The following is a 23,431-nucleotide window of genomic DNA, read 5'->3' as shown; positions in this document are numbered from 1 at the left end:
CAAATGCGGGCTTTTTACAATTAGCTGGGGTTTGACCCCAAACCCCAAAGTAGTTTCCTTGTAGCTAGGCCAAACAGCTAACCAGCTTCTATCTCTCCCATTCAACTTCAACCTGTAATCAAATCTCATCATTATGGTTCATAAGATTCCCATGATGAAGTGAGGAAAAACACTACACATAAGAAAGGAAAATAGGGCATTGATTATTTATGTGATTACAGACTTATTTATATCTCATGAGATAATAGAACCCTAGTAATGAAGACTAATTACTGTTCTTGGATTTGCCCTCCCAGCGAATTGGTCTTGAAGGCCCATAGAGAGAAGTGGGGGAGAGTCCTTAGTGTCCCTAGAGGCCAAGAAACCAAAAGCTCAACAGGGATTCGAACCCAGATCAGCTGGATTCTTTTTTTTTTTTTTTAATTTAAAGATTTTATTTATTTATTTGTCAGAGAGAGAGAGAGAGAGAGGGAGAGAGAGTGAGAGTGAGCACAGGCAGACAGAGTGGCAGAGGGAGAAGCAGGCTCCCGGCGGAGCAAGGAGCCCGATGTGGGACTCGACCCCAGGACGCTGGGATCATGACCCGAGCCGAAGGCAGCCGCCCAACCAACTGAGCCACCCAGGCGTCCCCAGATCAGCTGGATTCTAAAGTGATACTAAATCAATAGGAGGACAGAAAAAACAGAACCACAGCTGGGTAAAGTAGGTTTCTGGCTCAATAGAAGGAGAGATTTTTCCAACGATTTGGACTTTCTAGAGATGGAGTATGCTGGCTCTCATGTAGAAATTTGCTCTATCAATAGTTTTCAAGAAAAAGCTGGAAGTCCACTTGTCAGGAAGTTTTGGGAAGGATTCCTACGTTTGACAGAAAATTGGAAATCTAACTCCTTTTCAGCCCTAGTTCTGTGATCCTCAGATCACTGGCAAGCTGTTCTAGTGTTGCTTTTCTTCCAAACTGTTTATTCTTTTCATCTGTGGCCACAGTCCTCTTGCAATTGAAGGATTTGAAAACCACTCATTGTACTTCAGCAAACTCCTCAGGAAATACTTTGTGTTTATTTTGAGTAAATACTTAACTCAAAATACTCAGTGTTTCATTGGCTTTTGGGGAACGCACTTGTTGAGGGGAAGAGAAAGCAAACACATTAGAGAGGACAGACACTCAGGTGAGTAGAGCTAGAGCAGCCTTGTGATGGTCCTTGATTCAAGAGAATTACTGAGGTGCAGCAGGAGGCCCAGGCTTGGTGGGAGGGAGCTCTAAACACATTTCCTGCTTTTCCAGGCAGGTTTTCGTGGGGTGACTTAATTTGAGTGGTTCAGAGTTCAAAGGCAGTTACTGAGAATATGCTGCCGTTCCACAGTTGGCATTTATTGAGTTCTGTGCTCAACAGCTTACATGAATTATCTCAGTTACTCCACACAGAGACTTATGCATACCATGATCTACTTGTCAAGCCATTGGCTTAGGGAAGTAAGGGAACTCCTCTAAGATTCCATAGGAAAAACTAGAGCCAGACTGAGCATTGGTTTGATTCCAAGGCTGAAGGAACTATTTTTTTTAAAGATATATATAAAATATATGTTACATATATATACCTCATCCATTAGTATGTACTATTTGAGTAATACTGAAAGTTAATCTGTAGAATTAGTTTCCATATAAAGATTACACCGACATTAGGTAAAGTTTTAAAATAAATAAAAATTTGGGGGTGCCTGACTGGATCAGTTGGTGGAGCATGTGATCTGTAATGTCAGGGTGGTGAGTTCGAGTCCCATGTTGGGTGTAGAGATGACCTAAAAATAAAATCTTTAAAAAAAAATCAAACATTTAAAAATATATTTTGTTCTGTTTTATAAAATTCAATAAAAAAATAGAGATCAAATGACTTAAGTAGCAGTTTTCTTTTGCTCTTGAACACTATATATAAGGTCAACAGTCCATATGTATGGTTACTTACAGGGCTGCTATTGCAGTCATGGGCCCTCAGACATCTTTATGGCTGAGGGCTGGCAGAGAAGAGTGCGGCCAACATACGCAGAGGTATAAACTTCACCTCCACTGCCAGAGACCTCCTGCTGACAGCAGACTTCTGAATCACTTCTGAATCACTGTACCATTCATTTAGCAATTCATCACGTATATTCTGGACCTCTTCTTTTCTTAAACTTTTAGCTAAATATTATTCTTGTATTGTATTACCCCATTCTAACAGCCTGATAATGTCTTATCATTTCAAATCTCCCATGGTCCCCGCACAGGCTTTCGTTGGATTTGATTTTTTCCCCTTTTATGTGAAAGAGCAGTGCTGAGTGTTCTTTTAACGAACTGTATGCACTTGGAATTGTACAAGTAAATGCTGATTTTATGCCATATGTTCAAAAACTCTTTGCTTCTCCAAATACAGGCAGTACCCAAATTGCAAGTGGAACTTTGCCAACAGTTATTTTGTATACTGGTTTTTGGAACTCTGTAGAAATAATAGGCATATTGGTTGTATTTCCAAATAGGACAACAGAAGAGCTTTTCAACCCATCATGGATGTGAAGTAAAATCATCTCCTAAACAACCATAAAACCAACTATTTATATACATAAAACATAGTTGTCCTAGGAAATGCAGATATGCAGATATGTATGTAACCCACCCCTACCCCCGAGACAGCCCCCCTCCCTGCTCTGATATGAGCCCACTGACATTCCTCTTCACTTTTCTAGGTTTTAGGCCATGAGGCTGTGGGTAGTTGAACTTTTGGGACTGAAATCAATGAGGTTGCAGGATGGAATGCGGAGGTTGCAGAGCTGACAAGGGGTATAATGGGGACCTCCTGGGGCCTTCTAAGTGTTGTGGTGGGGAAATTCCTGCAAGGTGTCAAATACTTGTTTCTTTCGGTTCCTTTTCCTTGCCCCTTTGTTGCTGCTGAAGGGATTGCAGGGCAGGGGGAAAAAAAAATCAGCAGTTAGGTTTTTGCAGTTGTAACAAGTTGGAACTGCCTTCCCCTTTCCTTTGGCTTTGTTATCTGTGATAGAGGGTGATGAAAATCTGAGGAGGGATCTGTGGCTAGCGGCTTGGGAGTACCTAATCCAAGCAGGAGAGAATTTCTCCTTGCAAACACCCCTCCTCCCCGCAAAACACACACTGTGATGTGCTAGCGAAGGGAGAAAGAAATGCATTTCAAGGAATGAATCCAGGCTGGATATCCTAAACGTCTGCATGTTGGTAGCCCCAAGAAGGCATGAAAGAAGAAAGGGAAGGAAAATATTAGCAGAGGAGGGAAGAGATATGTAAGGGGTGGGTCTGTTGAGGTCATAGTTTGCCTGTAAAATAGAGGACAAAACCCAAGTTGAGGCCCCTAAACTCACAGTCCAATTATATAAATGCCATTTTATTTTCTAGGAAAGATGATTTAAAACCTACATGATTAAATCCAGATGTGGAATTTTCTGTGGGTAACTCCACTTTGTCTGTGTCAGCTTTATAATCTGTTAAATGTAAGTAAACCTTGGATTTGCTCTCTTCTCTCTCGTGATTTCCCTCTCTTCAAGATACTAGGTTGGGTACTAGGTTGGCTGGCAGACCCCCACCAAGTGTGAGAACAGTTGGTGGAGGAAGCCATGCAGGGGAGGGAGGGCAGCAGGATCTGAGCAAGGCAGAAGGTGAAGAAACAGGTGGACAACTCCTATTAGAACTGTCACCTATTATATCAAGAATCTGTGATTGGTGAACTCTAAAATAAGTACATCAACCTCTCTTGCACGAGTACCCTTTTAATTATGCTTTTGGAGGCAGAAAAATATTAGTAAAAGCAAACCAACCAACCAACCAAAATAGTGCATACAAGCATCTTGAACAAAAACATCTTGAATAAAGATCTGACAAATGCACCTTGGGATTCCTAATATATATATATTTTTACCCAGTTCACTCTGAAATAAAATCAAATATTTAATTAAATAGGAGTGGGGAAAATCAGTACAACGATTCATGAAAGTTAAAGTAAAATGGATTATTTGAGCTAGGTTAGAGAATTAAATCAGTTTCTAGTTGAAACCTAGTTTTACAATAAATGTTTAAGTTATGCTCAGGTTTTCTTTGGGATACATTAAATTATGGGACAGTAGTCTTCCCTTACACTTAAAAGTGATTACCAGAAAGTAAATATTACCAACCAACTCTCTGGCCTTCCTTTTGCATGTTTTTTTTTTAAGATTTTATTTATTTATTTGACAGAAAGAAATCACGAGTAGGCAGAGAGGCAGACAGAGAGAGAGGAGGAAGCAGGCTCCCTACCAAACAGAGAGCTGGGGGTGGGACTCGATCCCAGGGCCCTGACATCATGACCTGAGCTAAAGGCAGAGGCTCAGTCCACTGAACCACCTGGGAAGTCTCCTTTTCCATCTTTAACTTCAGTGGCATGGTAAGGAACCAATGAAAGGAGAAATCCTAGAATATCCAACTCCAGTGATTTTTTAAAAATTCGAAGTCAACTTTTTTGGGTACGGGGAGTGGAGCTGTTGAAAGGCGCTGCTAAGGTAAGGTCAAGCCAACAGGGCGGCTTCAAAATTACCAGCAGTGAGTCCACTTTGGAGAGGCAAATATGTAGGCTTAACTCAAGTCCGTTGCCCTGCAAAAACGAAGCAGGTGTTAGAGGGATGGACTTTTTGGATAGGATGGAGACCCGGGCGGATGATGTCTTCTCTGGTTAGAAAGGAAATTTGGTATTAACAGAGCCTCACTGAATCCCAGTAATAACCAAACAACTGGTGTTGTCCAGCGCACCCGGTGGCAAGTGGGAGGCAGGAAGTAGAAAGGCTCAGGCTCCTTTCCCTGGGTCAGTTCAGGAATTTAATTTCAGCAAATGTTTATTGGAGCCTAAGAAGTGTTGGGCACAGTGTTAAGCACTGGGATACAAAGCTAAATGAAACGTGCTCTTGTCCTTGAGGAGCTCACACTTCAGTAAAATGTCTTCAACATTCCTCCTGTGCTTTGTTAACTCTTCTCCTGGGGACTTGTCAGGGACAATTGTAACTAAATCTATTCACACTTCTTAAGTTTTCAAAACCAAGAAAACGAGACACGGCACAGGGTGGGGGGGGCGGGTGGTGGAGAGATGGCTGCAGGGACTAGTGCCAAGCTTGGGAGCCGCCAGACTCGGAGCTCTGATGGTGTTGCCTCCTGGCAAGGAGCAGCCAAGAGCTTCCCCCGCACTGTCACCCTCGAGCTTGGCTGGGGCACAGCGAGGCTGCGGCGGTGCCAGCAGCTGGTCTGGTCTGGACGGCGACAGCCGGGAGCCGGCTAGGGGCCGAGCGCAGGTCCAGCTCTCCGGCAGGAGACTGCGCGCCCCGCGCCCGCAGCCAGGGGGCAGAGTTCCCGGACTCGTGCCACCGCTGGCTACCTGGGGCTCAGTCCCCACCACTCCCCGCCGAGTCCGCGCCTTCTCTTTGCGAGTCGTCTCCACCAGCCGAGTCTCCGCGGAGCTCAAGATTTCACCACGGGCGACCGCTTCCGATGGACAGGAGCCGAGACGCAGCGCGCAAAGCGCAACGCGCGGCGGGAGGCGAGATGGGGAGGGGAGGGCGGTCCGCGCGTGGGGGGGCGGGGGGGGACTCGAGTGGAGGATTCGAGGGACGCTGCAGCCCCGCCCCCGCCCCGTCCTCTCCTCCTCTTCAGAACCGGAGGAGCCGGGGAGCATGGACCAAACCCGGCTGCTCTGGAACCATGACGCTCGCCCGCTTCGTGGTGGCTCTGGTTTTAGGGGCGCTCCCCGAAGTGATCGGCTTTGACCTAGCCGTCACTTATCCCCTCCACCACCGCTATCGCCATTCGCCCCCGGGAAGTCCCCGGCACCCTTATTACTTTCCCACCCAGCAGCGACCACAGAGGACGCCTCCGCCGCCCCTTCTCCCGCGCGTCCCGCGTCCCCCGCCCGCGCTGCACGCCCAGCGCCTGCACGCCCTCCACGCCGGGCGCACGCCGGGGCCGCACCACTGGGACTGCCCCGCCGGCGAGCCCTGGGTCAATGTGACGGACTTCGGCGCCCCTTGTCTGCGCTGGGCAGAGGTGCCGCCCTTCCTGGAGCGGTCGCCCCCGGCGAGCTGGGCTCAGCTGCGAGGGCAGCGCCACAACTTCTGCCGGAGCCCGGACGGCGCGGGCCGACCCTGGTGCTTCTATGGGCACGCCCACGGCAAGGTGGACTGGGGCTACTGCGACTGCAGACACGGTGAGTGGTCCCGGGACAGAGGCGGCAGCTCGGGACTGGCGGGGAGCCAGCCTGGCTCGCCCAGGGCGTTAAGTGTGCCTCGAGGAGAGGAGGTGTGAGTGTGGAGGTTCGGGTTTGCATTGCCGGGTGTGATGGTTGGCTGTCGCCGAATTACCAGCAAAGTACATTGTTAGGTGACTTTAAATGAGCGACGCGTGCTTTGTGTGGGAAGGTTGTCGTGAGAATAGTTTTTTGTGCAAGGTGCTGCGCCCTGGGTTCCTGGATATGGTCTCTGGCCACTGTTTTGTGTGTGTGTGTGTGTGTGTGTGTGTGTGTGTGTTTATGTGTGTACATGCGTGCTCGTCGGGTGGATGTGTGTTCGTTGGATGGATGCATGTTCTTTAGGTCAGTTTGCTTGAGGGTGTTACCATATTTACACCAAAGAGGCAAAGTAAAGGAGATAGTTTCTAATTACTTGTTATGGAAAGGGAAATATTAAATCTAGTATGACAACCAATAACCTTACCTCCTCCCGATAGACCCTGATTTGGAACAATGTGATACATTTTTTGCCTTCACTCTCACCATTGACATGTGTTTGAAAAAGTATGGCAAAATTTCCTGATCAGAATACAACTTGTCAAAATGATGTTCACATTCTGGGTCACAATTTGGTAAATATTATCAGTGAGTGAAGCGATAAGAAAGGAAAAAGAGTAACTCATCTTAGGGAAGAAGCAACTTGATATGTTCAGACATTTTTTAGCTGTATATGTTCTTTGTGGGCAATTGGGATTAGTTGGTGACATCAAGAGATAAAGTTGGTAACATGTTTTGGTTTTATGGCACAATGAAAACACATTAATAGGTTTAATGTAAGTAAGTGATCTGCCTTTGAACAGTGCTTCACTTTTAGTCGCTGGGGTTTTGTTTAACATTAGGGCTTCCCCCACACCCCTTCTTTCATAGCTGGGAAGAAAAACTTTATGTCCTTCAAAGTTTGAATTTTCCTTCAAACATCTTGTTGGCAGCTCTCCATCTAAGCTATGGGGCAGGGGTTTTGTGAATTGGGATTCTGAAATATGTTGTACTTTATTTTTGGAGGTAATTTGGAGGTTGGCTTTCATAGTGCTATTTTTTCCCTACAGACATTTTTATTTATCTGAATTGCATTAGCTTTGAGTTAAAGGAAAGTGATAGGAAGGTTAAGATCAATTATCCTTCAGTCTGGAGAATGAAGTCATTGCTATACTCATGTTTCATGGACAGAATGCCAATGTGGCTATAAAAAAAATTGAGGTGATATCAGGCAAAGAGCCCTAGCATTGTCTCATTATTTACTGTAAGAGAGTATCTGTTGTAAAATATGTTCAGCAAACATCGGAATTTTTTTTCACTTTCCTGTTATTATAAGGTGCTTCTTATTTTTAAATGTGTATTAGGATATATATATGCAGCTATACTGAAGAAAAATGGAATTCAAAGGTAAAACCCTATAGTCATAAATTGCTCTCTTTCTGACACATAATTCCTTCAACTTTATATTCCAAACGAGGAGAGTAGGTTGTTCTTTGTTTTCTCCCTTGTGTTGAATAGAAATGTAAATCTAACAGCAGCACACACTCTATGTGATGTTTTTATGTTCATAGCTAATTCTCATCAGACAGAATCCCAACACTGCACCATCGGTGTATGTGCAGTACTTCCTGGGGCAAAGGGATTGAACACAAGAGAAACAAAAGAAACCACCCAAGATGGGAGATAAATGTCACCCCCCACCTCCAGAACAGGAAAACAATTGTCTGGCTATGTAATAATTAATTACTTTCACAGACCCAGTCTTGATAACCAGAGGTTCCCATCCTTTCATTTACTCACGTTCTGATTAGGCATGATCCATTCCTTTGAAATGACTGGCATGTTCTGAACATACTTCTGGCTTTCTGGCCTTGGTCCGACATTTCACGGAGGAGGGTAAACAAAGCTATCATGGAGTAGTGAAAAGAATATGGAATTTTGCTTTAGAAAACACTGGTGTCTGTTATGGCTCTGGCAGTACTATATAGTGTTGGGTAAGACTCTGAACTCCCAGAGCTTTGGTTTTCTTATCTGCAGAAAAGCAGTTTTTGAAAAGATTGATTCAAAGAACTTTTCCAGCTCTGAGCATGTATCAAAAGAACCTGGTCTGATAACAGCTAGGATTCATTGAACGTTCACTCCGTCTTGGATGGTGAGCTAAGCATTTTATGTATTAGTTTTCTCATTTAATTCGCATAACAACATTAGAAGGCAGTGTACAATCTCATGCCACAACTCATTTTGCTCTAGTTCTTTAATTATATAAACATGGAGAAATATATGTGCTGTCGGATGATCCATCCTATTTTTGTAGCTTAAAGACTAGCCTTAAAGGAAAGAGGAAGGGAATTATGTTTGGTCCAATGCACATAGTTTCCCATATCTTAGGATTTAGAGATATCCAGAGTTTGTTTTTTTTTTTTTCTTTCTCTTTACAAAAAACAACTGGAACAAAAGGAAAGGAAATTTATAGTAGTGAGATCCCTCCATCAAGAAATAAACTGGAAGCCAGAGTCACGTATTTCGTTGCATTGAGAGAAATGAGGAAGTCGGTGCCTTCAAGTAGACACTTGGTCTAAGCCTATTTGAAGGGGCACTGGGGGAATTTCAGGTAAGCTAAGGCAAGGTGTGGACGCACCAGTGGCTCAAATGTCTGAGAGTGAGAAAGATGATGCCTGGGCCCTAATTGTATGGAACTGTGAATTAGTAATAGAGTCGTTTGGAGGATTGGAATACCTAAATCAGCCCAGGGAGTTTGTTCTCATAACGAGCACCTAGGAACTTCTTAAAATGCAGATACCTAGGCTGTAGCCTTCAGAAGCCCTGATTAAGTAATCTTTAGAGCTGTCTCAGGAATGTGCCTTTCTTTCTTTCTTTCTTTCTTTTTTAAGATTATTTGTTTGTTTATTTGACACAGAGAGAGAGACAGCGAGAGAGGGAACACAAGCAGGGGCAGTGGGAGAGGGAGAAGGGAGAAGCAGCAGGCTTCCCGCAGAGCAGGGAGCCTGATGCGGGGCTCCATCCCAGGACCCTGGGATCATGACCTGAGCTGAAGGCAGATGCTTAATGACTGAGCCACCCAGGTGCCCAGGAATATGCATTGCTGATGAGCAGTTGAGGTGATTTGGATGCTGAAGACCCTTTGTCATACTTGGGAAAAACATGGGAGGACATCAGAACCTATCTAGAATGTACAGTGGTGGATGATTAGGTAGACTGAGTCCACCATCTGTGACTTAATTCTGCCAGGTGTAGGATCAAGAAGGCATGCCAATCTATGGTACCTTTTTGTGTCATTCTAGGAAATGGCACCACTGTTTTTCGTTTGACTGGTGTGGGATAATATAACCTAGGTCACCAGAATATGATTATTAACTGCACGTGAGCTAGGTTATTCTTTATGTTTCTACAGAATATGATTATTAACTGCACGTGAGCTAGGTTATTCTTTATGTTTCTACAGAAAGAATTAACGTGCAGTTGATCCCCCCGCCCCCCAATACCCCGCAGTAATTTAGAGCTTCCCGACTAGGAAGGGAAAATCACTTTCCAGTCACTGGTTGGCACGGCAGATGGGACAACTTGATGCTGTGCTAACTACTCTCCATTACAAGCAGCCGAGTGGAACTCAGCCACAGGTGACTGATGACTGATGGGCAAAACAGGTACAATAAGTGGTGATAATGCTGTAATATTGGGGGTTTCACCAGAAGGAATGACTCCTAGATCTGACTTTTTGTCATGTTGTCATGCTAAGCTGTTCGTAGACATGTACCCTCTGCAGTCTCCTGATTCAAAAAGAGGTAGCAGACTTGTGGGGCAGTTGTTTACAGGCTGTACTCTTTGACGTCCATCTGGCGTTTGAAGTGAATGTTAATTAAAAAGTTGGCTGGAAACTGTCCCCTTTTAAAAAATGCTGCATCTTGATTCTGTGTAGCGGGTTCTCAGAAACATTAGCAATACCAGATTTTATGTATTTCCTGGCTGGATTGTAAATTTTGAGCTCAATCTGCTTTTCAGGATAAAGCAGATATAAAATACTTTGATTTGAAGCATAATTGGACTCTACTAGTCTGAAGACTTTTTTTTTTTTAAAGAAGAAAATGAGATATCTTGTTACTATTGCCTTTTTAAAAAAAGTTTTATTTTGGAGAGAGAGAGAGAGAGAGGGAGAGAGAGAGACTGAGTGGGAGGGGCAGAGGGAGAAAGGAGAGAATCTCAGGCAGACGTGGCGCCAGATACAGGGCTCGATCTCATGACGCTGACACGACGACCTGAGCCAAAGTCAAGCAAGAGTCCAATGTTTAACTGACTGAGCCACCCAGGTGCCCCTAGATACTATTGTCTTTTGTGAGTGATTATCTGTGAGTGTAAATAGATATGTGGCTATTGTCTTTGTGTGTGAGTCTGTGTGTGTTAAGGTAACCTTTGTAAAAGTGATTTGGTTCACAGGTGCCTGGGTGGCTCACTGGGTTAAGTGTCTGCCTTCAGCTCAGGTCATGATCTCTAGGTCCTGGGATGGAGCCCCGCCTTGAGCCCCAGGTCCCGCTCCTTGCTGAGCAGGGAGTCTGCTTCTTCCCCCTCTTTGTCCCTCTCCCTGCTCCTGCTTTCTCTTTCTCTCTCAAATAAATAAATAAAATCTTCTAAAAAGGAAAAAAGGGCGACTGGGTGGCTCAGTCATTGAGCATCTGCCTCCGGCTCAGGTCATGATCCCAGGGTCCTGGGATTGAGCCCCGCATTGGGCGCCCTGCTTGGCGGGAAGGCTGCTTCTCCCTCTCTCACTCCCCCGGCTTGTGTTCCTTCTCTCGCTGTGTCTCTCTTTGTCAAATAAATAAATAAAATCTTTAAAAAAAAGAGAGAGAGAAGAAAAAAAGTGATTTGGTTCATAATTGTGGAGGCAAACCTAAATATATAGCAATAAGATACTACAGAGAGGTCCTTCATTTGATGGCTGCTATGTAGCTACTCAAGTATTAATTGTAAAGATTATATAATATATAAAAGATGGAAAAATGCTTATAATGGTAAGGGGAAAAGATGGATGCCAAATTTATATACATTATGACTGTGAAAAAAAGATGCCTTTGGGAGAGGAAAAAATTATAATTACTTGGGTATGAGTGTGGCTTGGATTAGTTAGGGTGGTTTTCATGGCAAAGACCAGAAAACCCAATTCAAAACGACTGAAGCAATCAGGAGATTTGTTGTTCATATTACAAGAAGTTGGGCTCCAACATGATAGGACTCTGTTTCTCTGCTATTCTCTTGGCTCCTCTGTTCTCTAAGTGTGGCTTGTTCCGGGCTTCCCATTGGGATAGGATAGCCTGCAGAAGAAAGGAGGGGCCCCTCCTCATGTAGTTCACATAGAAAGAGCAAGGAAACCTTCCTAGAATTTCACACACCCCCCACCTACTTCCTCTTGCATTTCATTGGCCGAGACTGGATCACATGTCCATCCCGCACTCTCTGGAAAGGAAAATTCAATTAACGCAATTGGGTAGTTTAATCAGGATGAATCCTGGAACACTTGAGGACGTTCCTGGCAGGAGGAAGTGAGGTCATTGTTGGGAGAACCAACAGGGTCTGCTAAGAAGTATGGTTGGAGTTTGTCCTTGCATTTGGGAAACAATACGATTAAAAAATAGTAGGAAGTACTTTAAAAAATTGTTCTGTGAAATGTTACATTTATTTTTCATCTGAATCTAACTGAATCACATTTAGACCCTGATTTGATTGAAAGGCTTATTTCCTTGTTTGAGGATGCTATTTGCAGGTCTAGCAAATTTATGTCTGAAGTGAATAATTCCATAGTTATTAAGATACTGAAGTTAGCTCAATTGTGAGGGAGACACTTTTAATTCTAATTTTGAGGCTTCCCCATCCCTGAATTAACTCATAAAGAAAGCAGTCCTCTGAAATCTCTTCCTTGAGTCTGCACAGTAAACAAGCATTTGGTTGTGCACTATGTGAACAATTCATTTAGTTGCCTTCTCTGTGGTTGGCACCTTGTTCAGGAAGTGTTTGTTTTTTGCCTCTTTCACATCTTATTTTTCCGGGGCAGCCTCCCCCTTACCCACTCCCCTTTCGTCCTGCAAGTCAGCCCAACAATGTTAATAAAAATTTTATTGTATGCAAAGCACTAACGTAATGAGATTTTCCCCACACTACAAGACACCATCTCAATACTTCTTATTAGGATCACCAGAGGGACGCAAAGGGTGGAAAATGCTGGTTCTTACAACAAGGCAAGGATAGATTTCATTAAACATTTTCTGAGTTCACACTAGGAGCAGCAATTATAAAGATGAATAAGAAATCACCTGTGTCCTCTGGTTGAGGACACCTACTCTGTGATTGAGATGTCAGAAGAATACTAATCATTTTCATTATCTTTCCTGTGATCCCTACTCTAGGAGACAGATAAGAGGATTATTACCAGGAGTAGTTTAATTTCATCACTCAGAGCTGAACAATGAAATGTTAATACCCATACCATTTGCTTGTGTGTGAATAGTTCAGAGACACACAACTGGTGAAGTTTTCTGCTAGGGTTATACTCATGTGTTCTTAGTATGCCATCATTAAACCATGGAAAGAGTCTCCTTTTGCATAATATTGCATAGTGTTTTAAAAAAAGTAATAATTGATAAAATTTATAAATTTCTAATAATCTCAATGTAAATGAGTAGAATTGCTTTTAAGGCTACTCTTTCATTGTTTAGATACTATCTCATTTTGACTTAGGCCAGTTGAGATTTTTTTTTCCCTTAATTTATTACATGAATAATAAATGAACAACTAATATGAATTATAGATGTGAACTAATGGAGGCAGACAGATATAGTTCATTTGGAACTCAATCTGAGGGAATGTTTCATATGTTAAAAGATGATTTAATTTCATTTTGACATGGCATGATTTGAATAAAATCTATTTCACAGTGCTAAAGCCAGTTTTGGTTATGGGTAAATATAATCATAGAAAAAACATCAAAATTAAAGCAGCCTCCTGTACTGAACTTGAAAAATTCAACTAACAACCTCCCAGTTCAGTTGTTTTTACACAATGAGAATTTTTTCTATATTTCATAATTAAGATAGGACATGCTCATTTAGTGTATTTTCCTAGTGTTGCATTTGTTATAAGACATAGGATTATGTTTAATTCATTTGTGGAATGTGTACTAAATTGTCCAACATGTAATGGGCATTTTTCTCCAGAATAGTTCACACATTGGAATTTTTCTCTCACTTTCAGCTTTTAAGTATATATTTTGCCCGCGATCTGAACAATAGCTTGATGTCACCAGCATTCATTCTTTCTGGTTCCATCAGAACAATATCAATGACTAAAATTAATTATTTTGTGCTTCTGTGAAAATCAGTAATAGATGAGAAAGGATTTGTATGGTAACTGTAATTTTATTTTACTCATTTATCGAATTGTGATTTTAAAAGATTTAAAAAATGTATTATTAAATCTGTTCAGAAAACACTGCTACTGGGGCACCTGGGTGGCTCAGTGGGTTAAGCCTCTGCCTTCAGCTCAGGTCATGATCTCAGGGTCCTGGGATCGGCCCCCGCATCGGGCTCTCTGCTCGGCGGGGAGCCTGCTTTCTCCTCTCTCTCTCTGTCTACTTGTGATCTCTCTCTGCCAAGTAAATAAATGAATTCTTTAAAAAAAAAAAAAAGAAAACACTGCTACTTCCCTTTTGCTGGTATTTCTTTCAAACAAGTGACTGCTATACTCTAAGTAGATGTTAGTTAACGAAATAGGCATAGCTTTTCATTTGGTTTATTTTGGCATGAGCGGGATTCACAGAACAAAGACAGCTGACTCACTCGATTCCTTACCTAGTATTTCTTTTAGGTCTCCTTGAAGTATAGAGTATGAAAAGGATGGTTTCACCAGCTGTCCAAGGATGGGGGTAATACTATCATGGCTTGATGAGTTTGCTAGAGCTGCTGGAACAAGTACTGCAACTGAGCGGCTTAAACAACAGAAACATACAGGTTCACAGTTCTGGAGGCTGAAAGTCCGTGGTCAAGGTGTCAGTGGGGCAGCCCTTCCTCTGAAGACCTCAGGGAAAGATCCGTCCATGGGATCTCTTAGCTTCTGATAATTCCAAGGCTTGTGGGATGTAACCCCAATCCTCAGATGGTGTTCTCCCTCTGTGTGGGTCTCTGCGCCTAAATTTCTCCTTTTTATAAGAACATAGTCATACTGGATTAGAGCCCACCCTAATGACTTCATGTTAACTTGGTCATCTGCAAAGACCTTGTTTCCAAATAAGGTCAGATGTATAGGTAGTGTCGGTTAGCACTTCAACATTTTGGTGGGAGGAGGAACAGAATTCACATCATAATAGGCTTACAAACTGATAAACTAATGAGACTTATGAAGGGAATTTTAATCTAGTCAGCTATTTTCTGGAAGATTTCTTTGTCTCCATTGAGACTGATAAAATGGTTAAAGGGAGTCCTTTTTTAATGTCTTTTCATTTTGGGAATTCCTGTTTTTGTTTCTTTAATTTTTTTAATTTTAAGTAAATCATCCCCCACACATGGGATTCATACTCATGACCCTGAGATCAAGAGTCACATGCTGTGCTGATGGAGCCAACTAGGCAACAGGGAATTCCTGTTTTTTAGCAAAATTGCCCGTAAAGCTAATTTGAGTAACATACATCTTTTTTTTTTTTAATACTTTATTTATTTATTTGACAGAGATTACAAGTAGGCAGAGGCAGGCAGAGAGAGAGGGGGAAGCAGGCTCCCTGCTGAGCAGAGAGCCTGATGTGCCTCGATCCCAGGACCCTGGGATCATGAGCTGAGCCAAAGGCAGAGGTTTTTAACCCACTGAGCCACCCAGGCACCCGAGTAACATACATCTTTTATGTTCCCTTTCTTTTATAAAACTAAAGGTATAACTACAAAGAAGAAAAGTAATAGTAAACTAAAATGACAATAAGTTCAACAGTTTGGGCAGGGAATTAAGGTGGTAGAACTCTGAGCACTATTGCACACTGACACATTTTTGCTTTTAGATAATTGTAATTAACCAACAGACAGTTGACTTTTTTTGGTGTTTGGCGGGGGGCTGGGCGACAATCTCTTTCAAGAACTCTGGGCAGTCCTCTCCATGACATGATATCATGCATAGCTTTACAGTTCCAGACATTCTTCCGGAAAGTTTTGTTTTGTAATATTGTAATACCTGTTTGAGTTGTCCTGAAACCCCTATTTGAAACTTCAAATTTTAAAATTTTATTATTAACACATTTTAAAAATAGAAGTATTTTGAATAGAATAATTTCCATCAGATTGGCACTTGAGCAACTTTAAGCCAGGGCAGTCCATGTGTTCCAGAGACATTAGCTGACACTATGAGGAGCATTGCAAAAGTGCTTCGCTGGAGTAGGAGTGTGAGGGAAGGAAGAGGGATCAATTTTTAATAATAAAAGAGCTTTATATTACTTTAGCAATGTAAGTGAGTTTACTGGGCTTTGACCTTTGTGGAGTGCTTCATTGTTTCACTGGCTTTTTTTTTTTTTTTTTTAGTTGAGTTAAAGGATATTTCCCTCCCTTCACTTTGTAATTGTGTACCTCTAAATTTGTGCGAATGTATAGTGTTTCTACAAATTTATACAGCCCGTGGAACTCCTCCAATGGGGGGTCAGCCTCAAATGTAGATCACTGGAAAGTAGTCAATTCTCTTCTCTTTGCAATGAAGAGGTTAAAACCTCTTCAAGCTGTCTTACCTTCCTCTCTGGCTATTTCTTCCCATAAAATGTTTGATAGATTAGTTGCAATATTTCAGATAGAATATTTCACATAGAATGGTGAAAGCCACATGATATAATGCATAAAGTACATTATGCAAAGAACATGAATGCATAGACATGAAAAAGACATTGCAGGGTCTTTGCTAGGGTTCAGAGGTGGGACGGTAGCAAGGACAGGAGTCTAGGGAATAACTTGGAGACAGAGGAACAGTAGGAAGGGTGGGAAACTAGGAAATAGGTGGTCATGGCAGTTGATTTGGTCCAAATCTTCTTCATCCATAAATTGAGAGAAATGAGTTACGGTTTTTGCGATTTTGACCATCTTGGCCATTCTAAGAAAATAAACGCAACAAGAGCAAAGTAAAACCAAAAACAAATAAAAACTGCTACTTATCTTAAATGTAATCTAAATTGTACATTCAAACTTTTATTATTTTGGAGCATGTTCTGATATTTTTTAAAGTGCTCTTTCAAATAATTATTTGAAGAATTATGCACTATATGGAATTATCTTCCATTAAGAACTACTCACCCTGAGTCCAAAGTAGATAATTTGTCAGAATATGTTAGAAATTTTTATGACATTAGGAGAAGGATAAACTGGGTGAGGGTGGAGATAAAGGAGGAGGGTGTGGGAGCTGGGGAAGTTGGTGATGGGAATGGATTCTGACAGAGAATTCATTAGTCATTGACTTACAAATTGACTTTCCAGAATTGTAAATATTTGTATTCATTTGTTAAAGGAAAATTGGATGAGCACTCCACATTTCTTGCCATACAGCTAAATGAATCCAGGCTTTCATAGCATGTTTGGAGAATCTGAGAAATGATGGTGGAAGTGATAGTTCACCTGGAAGCTATTTCCAGCTCTGTCTTTGCCATTATCATGATGCACGGGTAGTAATTATACTTCATGCAGAGTTTTCTTAGTCTTATCCCCAAATGCCTTTATCATTTAAATAATATGCACACATCATTTCTTCTTGATAGCTTTTTGGTGATGTAGGCAGTATTTTACATTTTATTATGATTTTTTTTAAACATGAGTAAGTAGTGTTCCTGTTTGTTTTCATTACCAGAACTTTCTTCCAACCCTTGGCATGAGTAATTTGGAGAAGGGGGTTAATAAAGAGATAATAGGTTAATTTAAATATTGTTTCAAGTAATGTTTGTTTGAGGTGAGCTAATGAATTTTTTGAGTTGAAATAAAATTCTGGTATTTGCAATATGCAGGATATTATGTAGGTCTCTATAGAAGAGATTTTGTGGTTAAAAAAGTCATTAAAGTTCAGTTAAACTCTTCAGACCTGTTTCTTTAAAAATGTTTTGCAGGTGGGGCGCCTGGGCGGCTCATTGGTTAAGCGGCTGTCTTCGGGCCAGTCCTGATTCCAGGGTCCTGGGATCCAGACCTGCATCGGGCTCCCTGTTGAGCAGAGAGCCTGCTTCTCTCTCTCCCTCTGCCTGCCACTCTGCTTACTTGTGATCTCTCTCTCTCTCTGTCAAATAGATGAATAAAATCTTAAAAAAAAAAAATGTTTTGCAGGGGTGCTTGGGTGGCTCAGTCAGTTGGGCTTCTGCGTTTGGCTCAGATCCCAGGGTCCTGGGATGAAGCCCCATGTCAGGCTCTTTGCTTCGGGGAGAGCCCATTTCTCCCTCTCCCTCTACTGCTCCCCCTGCTTGTGTGCTTTCTCTCTCTTTCTCTCTCTGTAAAATAGATAAATAAAATCTTAAAAAATTTTTTGCAGTTCACGCTTTACCTTTAGCTAAACAGGGCTTCCTCTTGCTTAGTCTGAATTGAAGAGGTTTGGAAAGTATGAATGATGACTTTGAGATTTATCTGCCATGTGAATGATCCATGTCCGTGCTCTCTCCTGAATAATCAGGATTTGGCAGTGTAATGTTTTGCCTCCATCTATTATTCTTTTCTTTGAATTAAATGACACTTTGTACTTGTCATGAGACAAACAATATGTGTTTCTTAAATAGTTACATTTTTAAACGATGATAACTTGGAAAATAATGGGTGCCTAGGCCAGTGCAAGTGAAATGAATGGGTAATTTGTGAATCTAATATTTTGGAAAATTATTTTAAAGCCATACTTTGAAATAAGTTTGAAATATGCAAAATTTGACAGAATTTTTTGGTAGAACTTACTTTCTTAATTTCTTTACCTATGAAATGAAGGTCATCATAAGTGGCTTTAAACAGAGTTTTGTGAAATTCTTCAGCTGTCTGAGTTTGCTTCGTTCTCTGCTTAAGAGTCCCACTTGTGGTCTCCCAGTAGCCACTCTGCAAACCAGAGCTAATAAGAAGGGAAATGTAGGGCCTCAATCTGTCTGCACTTAAGGGGTGTTATTTTTACTGGGGTGCTTGCATTTTACTTTTGACTCTTTTCAAGACTGAGTGACTCAAATCATGGACTCTGGAGCAGCTAAGTGAGGATAATATGTAAGGGGAGGGGAATTTCCAGGGACACTCAATTAAACCAAACGATTCTGCCTGGTGGGAATTTTCCTAAGACTGATATTAGGCAATGTCATCAACACCAACACCTTTTTGAAATTATAGGCATAATATTTAGAATTTCATGACTACTGCTTGAGGTTAAAAAGGGAAAAAGCATTTTGCTCTTTTGTGGTGAATAAATCAGATGGAAGGAATATATAACACAGTAACAGCTAATTTATAAGTAGAGCACTGAATTTCATTTCTGTGCTTCTTATCTCTGACCTCAGGTGAAGTGGAAGGTGATACATACATGATAAGAATTTTATATGTGATGTCATCTAATATTTGGGATGTAATATCAGACATTAGTCATACTCTTCTGCTTTTCTCTTTTTAAAATATAATTGGACTTTCTGTTTGCTTAACTAAAAAAGAAAGCATAATTACTATTAACACTATGATGTTAACTACCAAAAACATAAAATAAATAAAATAAAATAAAATCGAATCGAATCTGTGAAATCCTCATTTAAACAAAGAACCAGGGCTGTGACTATGGAGGCCAAATTGTTCTGGCTGGATCCGCTTATGTGGAAAAATGTTAACTGTGGACAGGCTCAGTATATTCAAATGATTATCTGCTATTAAAGGGTTTTGGGATTCTTTTCTACTTCAGGGTCAGTGCGGCTTCGAGGTGGCAAACATGAGTTTGAAGGCACCGTGGAAATATATGCAAATAGAGCTTGGGGCACAGTCTGTGGCAGCCACTGGGACGATTCTGATGCCTCCGTCATTTGTCACCAGCTGCAGCTGGGGTGAGTTCGCCCAGCCTTGCCCACATCAAGCTGCTGATGTGGGAGAGTAATGGCGGGCACCCATCACTGCCATGGAAAGATGATGCATGTTTTCCTTCCTTTGGTCTCATTTCCCTCATTGTCACTTGTCCCTAGAGTCATAAAGAAGGGGCCCCACGGGGAAGGAATGCAGACTGGGAAATAAGCAAATGCTGAGTGGTCAGACGTTAAAAGCGTCCTTTGGTCTATGTATTTAAAAATCATCGCTTAGCCCTGGGAAGCCAGGAACACGATTCTGAGGATTGTCATTTCTCGGTAGCATCCTCTGCATTTCACTGTCTACTTGTAGCCGTCCACAGCTTCCGCCTTTCTGTGCGGGAAGGAGGCGGAAGTCCACCTGCGCTCTCTTCCTGAGGTGGGAAGGGCGTAGGGTCCAGGCCTGGGGTTTCTGTGCGCAGGACGTCCTGCTGGACGGAGCGGCCTCCGTCAGTGCCAGCGGTGCCCACGGCGGGCCCGTGGCTTCTCCGCGGCTCTCAGCGCTCTCCGTACACCGTCGGTGCTTGCTACCTGCCGCCAGCCCGGGCACCTTTACGCCACGTGCCAGGGGGCTTCCCCCGGAGCGGAAGGCTCCATTTTGGAACAAAAGGTTTTGCTTTTGTGGTTCTTCTTCTGTTTTTGTGTCTCATTTATTTTATTTTATTTTTTGTAAATACACTTGCCAGATGTTTTTCTTGGCTTTTCTCACTAGAGATCTTTAGAAAGCATGGAAACTATCTTGTCATGAACAGGCAAGTCCAAAAGACTGAAAAAAGTTTTGCAGTTTACAAGTATTTTGGATTAATAATCAGTGAGCCACTAGTGATATTTAATAGGAGGATAGAAACGATCAACTGCCGTCAGGTCAGTAAGAATTCTAATTTGTCCACTTCCTCCTGTCTTCCCGTTAGGAAGGTGGACAATGAATATTTAATAAAGACAAACCCTTCTGAAGGCTTTAGTTTTGTTCAGATTTTGATGCTGTTAGAGCAGCAAGTAGGCTTAATGTACTTAATTAATTAACTAATTTTTAAAAATCGGTGTTGGTATAAGTCAGGATGAAAGAAGGAATAAGGCTATACAGCCTATAAAGTGTTATGGTGTTTGGGAATGTTAATTATTGATTTGATCGATGAATATTTTGTCTGGCAAATAGTGGTTGGCAGGTGGACAGGACACAGAGCGTGTTCACTTGATGCTTTTTCTTTTGAGGGCCTCAATATGTAACAGATTTGTAGACTGGTGTCAGTGTCTTCCTTAAAATACACATTTATATGTGCTTTTATTACTACTGAAAATCAGGGAACAATATGATTTCCTGTGGGAGTGACATAAAAAACCAACACACTATAGTGGAAATGTGAACTGCCATATGGTTACTAGTCTTTTGGTTGATGAAGAAATATAAACTATCATTCTGCAAACAGAAACTTCAGATACACTGATCTGATTACTTATATCATCTCTTAGTTGTTCCTTTTTTTTTTTTTTTTTTTTTTTTTTTAAGTAATCTCTACACCCAACGTGGGTCTCAAACTTCTGACCCAGAGATCGAGAGTCCTCTCTGACTGAGCCAGCCAGGCACCCCTTAGTAGTCCATTTTTATTTATTTTTTATTTTTTAGTAGTCCATTAAAAAAATATAATTAGATCAGAACAACTCAGAATTATTGCTGCTAAGACATGTTCATATTTTGATATACCCCAAATGTTTACTGTTTGGTTGATGGTGGAAGCTACTGTATGGAAATAATTCTAGAGATTACTATGTTAATCAGATAAGCCTTTATCTTTTTAAAATGTAATATCAATTCATACATATCAGAGGTTACTTATAAAATATGTAGATTAGGGAAGTTAAAAGCAGAGCCCAGGGGCACCTGGGTGGCTCAGTGGGTTAAGCCTCTGCCTTCAGCTCAGGTCATGGTCCCAGGGTCCTGGGATTGAGCCCCGCATCGGGCTCCCTGCTCAGTGGGGAGCCTGCTTTCCCCCTCTGCCTGCCTCTCTGCCTACTTGTGATCTCTCTCTCTGTCAAATAAATAAATAAAATATTAAAAAAAAAAAAGCAGAGCCCATCTGCATGTTGCCATTTCATTAATTGATTGCAAAGTCTTGCAAGTAAATACTATATATAAGGTTTTAAAAATTTTGTGAATGGATTGCCTCTCCTGTGATTATCTTACTTATGTGTAGTAGTATTCATTTTGAAAACGCTAGCCTAGGGGCGCCTGGGCAGCTCAGTCAGTTAAGTGCCTGACTCTTGAACTCAGACTCAGGTCATGATCTCAGGGTCCGGAGATTGAGCCCTGAGTCATGCTTCTTGTTCATTGGGAAGTCTGCTTCTCCCTCTGCCCCGCTCCCTGCTTTGCTCTCACTCCCCCCCTCTCTCAAATAAATAACTAAAATCTTTAAAAAAGAAAGAAAAAAAAGAAAATGCTAGCCTAAAATGTTGGAGTAGGAAAATTGTCACGCACCCAGGCCAGCCCTCTTTTTAGACATCAGAAGGCAGAGCTTACAGAAACTCAAAGCTTAGAGCAATTTGCAGCCGAGTCCAGACTAGAATCCATGTCTCACTGAGCCACATGACACACTTCTTCCACAAAACCACCAGGCTTCTTTTTTAAATCTGTCGTATTTGCCCACATTTATGTATTTTTCCCTGAAATCAGCTGTAGGTAGGAAAGGCACATGCATACCATTATTTAAGATGATTAAAAAGATTGCCGTAGGTAATCAGTGCAAGTTCTGATCTGACGTTTTGATTTCCTTGAAACTTATGTAATCCATTGTTTTTTTTCTCCCACATCTATCTTTTTTTTTCTCCCACATCTATCTTTATTCATTTCTTCCACTTAAAAAAAATCTAAATACTTTCACAAAAAATTTCACCTATGTTCGATAAACCTAACCTCGATCATTGTGTTTCCAGGCGAAAAGGAGTCGCAAAACAATCCCCATTTTCTGGACTGGGCCTTATTCCCATTTATTGGAGCAATGTCCGTTGCCGAGGAGATGAAGAAAATATACTGCTTTGTGAAAAAGACATCTGGCAGGGTGGGGCGTGTCCTCAGAAGATGGCAGCTGCTGTCACGTGTAGCTTTTCCCAGGGTAAAAAACTCTCTTTTACTTTCATTGTCTTTTCAGCAAGATTCCAGATGATAAAATTGTCTTCGTTAAATCATTTCCTCAAAGAGTTTAAATACAGACATAAGCCTGAATCATCGTATTATGTAGTCAAATAGTCTTCAATAAGAGTACGTCTAACATTCTGAATTCCTTTTGACTTTCAAATGATATCTCACTCAACGTGTTTTCTATTTTATCTGATTTGCTTACAGAAATATTGTATATTGTACATGAAACATTTATTTTGCTAATGGAAGGTCATGATAGAATCAAGATGGAAAATCATCTTGGAACTCAGCAACTATAACAAAATATTTTCACTTTGTAGGTTAGATTATAACCGTGGTACCAGTGTTCTCCTTTGAGTTGTCAATAGCACATTCCATAATATGGATAACTGCCTCGGAAAAAGGCTCCTTCCGAGCACTATATGCTAACCATGAGATGATGAACATGGTTTAGTACACATATTATGCATATGGTCATATGAACATACGTGGAGGAGGGAACAGCTGCTTTTCATGATGGCTGATGGGTTTTCTGGAAAGCATGGTGTATTTTAATGTGTGACCAGAACCTGAAACTAGCTCCCTGTCACAGTATCCCTTTTTGCATTCTCCTTGGAGGTGGCAGTGTGGTCAGATATTCCAGGTCTTAAAAAGCTAGCAGCCAGCCCAGGGCATTGGTTTCTGCTGGAGTGCAAGAATCAGGAGAGGAATGGAAACTCTCTCACCACAAAACACACAGAGACTCAATTTAGAGTAATTGCTGTGAATTGGCTGGAAGAACCAACTGGAAGATAGGGTGCAGGTATGTGCTTTGAGAACCATTGTTCTTTTTTGAGTGGGCCAAATGTGTGTTAAATCTTGATGTTTTGGAAGTTTTTCCTCTTCTTCCTTTGATTCTCCACTTTTGGGTATTACTACCTTGGGACGTAGATGTTTATGCATTGCTGCTTCAAGGAT

At 41.6% G+C, this 23,431-nt stretch overlaps 1 protein-coding gene across 2 annotated transcripts in view; it reads left to right on the top strand.

The window, feature by feature from the left end:
- Positions 1–5,704: 5,704 nt before the first annotated feature.
- Positions 5,705–23,431, top strand: part of PRSS12 (serine protease 12) — a gene marked incomplete at its 5' end in the record, with an annotated part of 72,160 nt that continues 54,433 nt past the window's right edge. Inside the window, 3 exons of one of the 2 annotated variants that reach the window (XM_080796810.1) lie at positions 5,720–6,221; positions 19,188–19,326; positions 22,270–22,448. In XM_080796810.1, the coding sequence (XP_080652936.1) occupies positions 5,720–6,221; positions 19,188–19,326; positions 22,270–22,448 (820 nt within the window). Of the gene's footprint in view, positions 6,222–19,187; positions 19,327–22,269; positions 22,449–23,431 lie in introns of both variants that reach the window. The other variant, XM_080796811.1, reaches the window with a different exon arrangement.

The sequence above is a fragment of the Martes martes genome (genome assembly GCF_963455335.1).
Source record: "Martes martes genome assembly, chromosome: 2".
In the NCBI taxonomy this organism is placed as follows: domain Eukaryota; kingdom Metazoa; phylum Chordata; class Mammalia; order Carnivora; family Mustelidae; genus Martes; species Martes martes.
This window is presented reverse-complemented; position numbering and strand designations above follow the sequence as displayed.